Source organism: Lygodium microphyllum, chromosome 7 (genome assembly GCF_053477565.2).
Source record: "Lygodium microphyllum isolate KBCC chromosome 7, Lygodium_microphyllum_v1.1.10, whole genome shotgun sequence".
Classification (NCBI taxonomy): Eukaryota; Viridiplantae; Streptophyta; class Polypodiopsida; order Schizaeales; family Lygodiaceae; genus Lygodium; species Lygodium microphyllum.
Genome location: NC_141141.1, coordinates 143,813,884 through 143,819,883, shown reverse-complemented (window position 1 = coordinate 143,819,883; position 6,000 = coordinate 143,813,884). Strand labels below are relative to the sequence as shown.

General features: G+C 38.7%; 1 protein-coding gene across 6 annotated transcripts in view; it reads left to right on the top strand.

Annotated features, from left to right (window-relative positions):
- Positions 1-3,973: 3,973 nt before the first annotated feature.
- GCN2 (protein kinase family protein) overlaps positions 3,974-6,000 on the top strand; it is a 323,601-nt gene continuing 321,574 nt past the window's right edge. For 5 of the 6 annotated variants that reach the window (XM_087682045.1, XM_087682046.1, XM_087682050.1 and 2 more), the window contains exons 1-2: positions 3,974-4,293; positions 4,386-4,457. In XM_087682045.1, coding sequence (XP_087538171.1) covers positions 4,166-4,293; positions 4,386-4,457 — 200 coding nt within the window. In that variant the 5' untranslated portion in view covers positions 3,974-4,165. The remainder of the gene's footprint in view (positions 4,294-4,385; positions 4,458-6,000) is intronic. The other variant, XM_087682047.1, reaches the window with a different exon arrangement.

Here is a 6,000-nt window from a genome sequence, read left to right as displayed (position 1 = left end):
ATTTTACATGGAGCTTCACAAACCACTCCCCTAGGAGTGGTGGTTCAGCAATAAGCTACGAGGATGGTCTAAATGGTCTGATTAGTAAAACCATGGTTACCTTGGGTAATAGGTGGATGGGCTTGCACCTTAAAGGTATATAAGAACTAGCCATAATTTCCATTTATTCCCCTTGCTCCCCAAGCAAAAGAATTAACTTGTGGAATTCACTACCATTAATTCAATGTCCTTTGATTGTGGCAAGGGAATTTAACATGGTAGAAGATCTTAAGGATAGATTTATCAAGAAAGGTCAAGTGATTATAGGTAGGGAAAAAGAAGCTTGTAATAATTGTATGTCATATCATGGATTAATAGACACAAGTACAAGGATAGGCTTCACATGGACCAACAATCAGAGAGGAGCATGACAAGAAATACAAGGCTCAATAGAGTGTACATGTCCTCAAGTTTACTCTCCACCTCTCTAATTTCAATTGGAGAATCAATAAGGATATTGTTCTCTTTGACCATTATCCAATAATTGCCTCTTTATCAAGCAACACTACTATAATAAGAGCAAGTTGGCTTAATATAAATCCCAATTAATTTCATTCTAAGGTAATTATAGATAAGATTAAAGAAATCTGGTAGAACTTTTCCAGCACACTCTACCTAGCTTGGCTTGGTCAATCTTGGTTAGAGCCACTTAGGACCTACTCAAACAAGTTAAGAAAGACAGTGTTAACAAAAGAAAAAAACAAGAGAAGACAAAAATATATCACTCTATCTGAATTGAAAGATAGGTTGAATAAAAGTAACCTTGAACCCCAAGATCAAATTCTAGAACTAAGAAAGAATCTTGGAATACTAGAAGAGGAGGAATCAGAATCCAATAGGCTCTATTCAAGGAACTAGTGGGCAGGAAAAGTAGACACATCCACAAAAGAAATGTTTGGTACTATTTTTTAAAAAAGGAGAGAGAATTGGTTCCAATGCTAATAAAAAAAGATGGTAAAAAATATAGAAACAATGAGGAGAACCTAGAAATTGCAAGATTATTCTTTTAGTATTGCAAGAATCAATTAGATTTGGAGCACTCCCCAGGGATATTAATCAAGGAGTTATCGAATTGATCCATAAAAGGAAGGACAAGAGTAATATCTCCAACTTGGAGGCCTATTACTTGCCTCTCCTCAGCATATAAAATCTTTGCTAAAACATTGGCTAGAAGAATAAGCCCTCACTTGGATGGTTGACTGAATAAGGAGCAAAAGGGATTTGTGAAACGTAGATTTATAATGGGCTCCATAATGAGCATTTGGGAAGGATTTGAGTATGCTAGCAAAATGAATCGAGATTTCCTCTTCTTCGAAATAGACTTTGAAAAAGCCTATGATAGACTAGACTATTGCTTTGTCCTTCAATCCTTACAAGACTTGGGTATGGGAAAAAAATTCATAAACTTTGTGAGTACACTTTTTGGAAATGTTAGTGTGAAGGTAGCTATTAATGGACAGGTCTCAACCCCCTTCCCCCTTTATAGGTCTATTAGGTAGGTTTGCCCCCTTGCCCTGTATCTATTTGCAATAACCTCTGATGCCCTGGTATGGCTTGTTGAGGATGATGTAAGAGAAGGTATATTAAAAGGACTTAGCCTCCCCAACAAGAAAAACATGGTTCTCAACTTGTTTACAGATGACACCAATGGGACAGTAAACAATGATTCTATCTCTATTAAAGCATTTTGGGATGGTATACAGACATTCTATCTAGCTTCAGGTTTAGTGGTTAACCCTAGCTAAACAGGGATTAAAATGCTAATAAAGCCTCCCCCTTCTAGTGGCTGTTAGATGAAGGATGTAACGAAATAGAAGAGGGTAAAGCTTTCAAATTGCTAGGGACTCCCATGGGTTTTGGAGTAACACTGAAGCAAAGTGAGAATGTGTTCTCAATAAGGTAATGAAAAAGTTAGATCACCTAAGGGAGCTACAATGCTCCTTTTTTAGAAGGATCGTTGTTTTAAAACATGTGCTCATTCCCTCAACTATTGACTTCCTATGCTGCTAGAGACCTTCTAATGCTGATTTGAAATGCTTGGAGTGTATGGCTAAGAATTTCTTGTGGTTAGGTAGTAGTGAGGGGTTTACAATTCCAAAAGTTGCCTGGTTGGATTGCTCTAGATTGAAAAAAGAAGGGGGTATTGGCCTACCTAACTTGATAGAAGTAGCTAACAAGTTGGTTGCTAAGTGGGTCATTCGTGCATTCCAAAATGAGGATGAACCTTGGGCCATTCTAATTATGCACAATTGCCATTCCTTTTCTGTAACAACACTTCCTAAGTGGAAAGGTTTCTCAACTATTTCTGTAGCTTTTAGTCAAACAAAATTTAGTATTAAAGGTTGCTCTAATTTGATGAAAAGTTTATGGAATGCTTGGCTTGCATTGAAGGAGTATGTTGGCGTCTCTCCTAACATGAATTTTACCCTTCCATGGTGTTCATATAACTCAACATGGCTTAGTCTGTTCCATGGCTCAATGGTCAATGAGCAATTACAGCTAGCCTACAGAGTTAGCAAAAAAGGCCTAAATACATGGTATGATCTATGGGATTTCCAAGCAACAATTGAGATTGAGAGAGACTCCCTCAGTATGTACTATTAGCTTTCTCTTGAAGAACATTGGTTAATTCAACATTGAATTGAATGCTGGGGCCCTAGCATCTTTAAGGCAATTCAAATTAAGCTGGAATTTAATCACGGAGGACTCTGTTGGAGCAATGTTAAATCCCTCCTACCAATATAGGACTTCCAACAAGGTAGCCCACAATTGATAATGAAATTAAGTAAATGGTGGAACATAAATTGGAATGAGGAACACTGGGAGTATAGGTTTTAGATGCTTTGGAATCCCAGTCTACAACCTAAAGTTTCGTGTTTACTATGGCTCATCACACTGAAAGTAGTGTGGACTTGTTAGAGGGCTAGCAAAATAGGGCTAAGCAATGGACTATGCCCTAGATGCAAAAATGAACTAGAATATATGCCTCACTTGTTCATCAACTGTATCTATAATGCTAATACTCTGAATCTACTGAAGGCTACTCTTGCCCCCTTTCATCCCGTGACTTTCACTTGGAAATAATTACTGAATCTACTAAAGGTTGCTCTTGCCCCCTTTCATCTCACGACTTTCACTTGGAAATAATTATTGCTTGGAGAAATCTATGGGATCCCTCTAGTTACATGGAATTGGATTAGAGGATTATACTTATGACAAATTTGGAATAGCAAGAGTAGTCTTGTATTTGATAATATATTGATAATATATTTATAGATCCTATGCCTTGTTTTTAAAATTGAGATTGCTTTGCAAGGTAAGGAAAGCTTGGCTAAAGTATCAAAGGAATGTGTAAAGTATCACAAGGGAAAGAAGCAAAAAGGAGGAAGGAGCCAAGGACGAATGGAACTAGCCAGGGATGCTAAGGCGAAGAGATGCACCCAACACAGAAAAAGAAACGAGGAAGAAAACTATGCCAAGTTCAAGGAAGAGTTTAATGTAATTTATCCAACAATTCTCGAAACTATTCAAGCCAAATCCACTAGTTACCCTCAAAATGTCTGCTTATAGGCCCCTTAGGCCTCTATGTTGTTATTGATGTTACTGCTTCAAATAGTTTTAGGGTGGACTTCTGCTTTAAGTCCATTTTGTATAGCTTTCTTACTTTAATATAATTTCATGCTTTCAAAAAAAAAAAATCACCCTAATGCAGCTTGTAAGTGTCCATGTTTAAATGTTTATGGAGTATAGACAATGGAAGTGATCAATGAACAACACGAGTTTTTTTAACTTTTGGCAAAACTCACAAAACACACAAGGCAAAAAAGCCCAAAACGCTTGGTGGGAAAGGGTCCATGGGAAGGCGCGCTTATGCTAGTTAGGCTCTAGGAGAATCCGGAACATGCATAATTCAGCAATGCTTGAGTGAGCACATTTTATTGCGAAATCTAGCAACGAAACCAAAAACCAGAAATCGTGCAGGTCGAAGTTTTGCGCAAGTATTATAAATGTCTTAACTGCGCAGCGAAAGGAATGTTCGTGTCGCTGACAGATAGAAAGACGCTGGCAATGAAGGCACGGGCGTAAGAGACCTTCTCTCTCTCTCTCTCTGCTTTTTCTATGCTGCATGGCCGGAGGTGGACGCCGGAAGCGAGCCAGCAAGAACAAGAACAACCCCAAGGCTCGCCAATCTGTCAAGGATCACTTTGCATATGGCCAAAACGAATCCCCTCTCTCAGAGGAGCTCATCGCCTTGTAAGCAAGCATAATCTTCATGTGATGTGATGCACGTGCTGCCAGCTTCCAGCCCTTTTGATTCTGCTTTTCAATTCCAATTTCTTTGGCAGGTCCTCGATTTTCCAGGACGACCTCACTCTCATATCTAATGATGCTATCACGGAGTTCTCTATAAATGTGCAGTAAGTTGCAATCAAAATCGTACGTTGGAAGTCTCTTACAGGGCTACATTTGTACTTGATTGAAGCATACGCTGTTCCGAGGAGATTTATAAATATTGTCTCTGAGAGAGAGGAAAAAGATGTTTCCTCATGCTTCAGCTGGTTATTGGCGTAACAACTTTGATATCAAGTGTTTACTATTGCTTCACCCTCAGTTTCAGACTTATCTATTGGTTCAACTGGAGCAATCTATACTCGCCAGACCTTCAATAGAGGAAAAAGATGTTTCCTCATGCTTCAGCTGGTTATTGGCGTAACAACTTTGATATCAAGTGTTTACTATTGATTCACCCTCAGTTTCAGACTTATCTATTGGTTCAACTGGAGCAATCTATACTCGCCAGACCTTCAATAGAGGAAAAAGATGTTTCCTCATGCTTCAGCTGGTTATTGGCGTAACAACTTTGATATCAAGTGTTTACTATTGCTTCACCCTCAGTTTCAGACTTATCTATTGGTTCAACTGGAGCAATCTATACTCGCCAGACCTTCAATAGATGCAGAGTACTGGGCATGTTATTATGCTACTTTGCCAATTCAAAAAATGCAATGGAAAGAAAGTGGGAGGATTAGGATAAGGTCATGCAAAAGGATAGACCCTGCGGACATACATCATGGAGGATCATAATCCTCAAGCTGGAAGGATTTTTAGGGGTTTGAATAAGGTCTGTGAAAGGGGAGTCAAGTGTAGTGCACCCAAGACCATTGAAGGAGCAATCGAATCGGCAATGATCTTGCCAGCATACGTCATGGAGGATCATAATCCTCAATTTGGAAGAAAGTCATCATTATTAAGATCCTCAAGTTGAAAGGATTTGATGACTTTCAAAAGGCGATGAGTTTCATTAGGGGGCTGGACAAGGTTTGTAAAAAGGAAGTCAAGTGCAGTGCACTCAAGACTGCGAGTTTCATTAGGTGGCTGGACAAGGTGTGTAAAAAGGAAGTCAAATGCAGTGCACTCAAGACTCTCAAAATTGCATTTGCATTGATATAGGAAGATAGTACATGCTTGGGTGTATTTACGAGCACCATCGAGGTGAACTCCAAGACTAAGTGGGATTTCTAGATCATGATGCTGCAAGTATTCTCTAGTGTATGACTCCTCAGAAAATTCTTTGTAGTACACTTGTACAAAAACAAAACATTGGGGTGATGACCAAGAGAGGGTGAGAGAAGAAAAAAGGTTTGTTACTAAATTACTTTGCTCAGAATTCCCCTAAGAAATAGAAGGGGAAAGATAAATGCCTTGACAAGAGGAAAATGGATAAACAAATCTATTCAATGCAAACCTTGGAAATTCAGGGACATGAAAAAATATCGATCCGTAGAGGTTTTGCACATGGACATCACACATAGGTATCGTTTATCAACCTCCATGCAGTTGGGCCATGAGGCATGGATTCTAGAGTCATATTTTATGACTCAGACACACATAATTCTTTTAAATATTTCCTTGTTAAAAAGTTTAAGCTTCCTCAACCATGTAGTGAATATGAATACATTA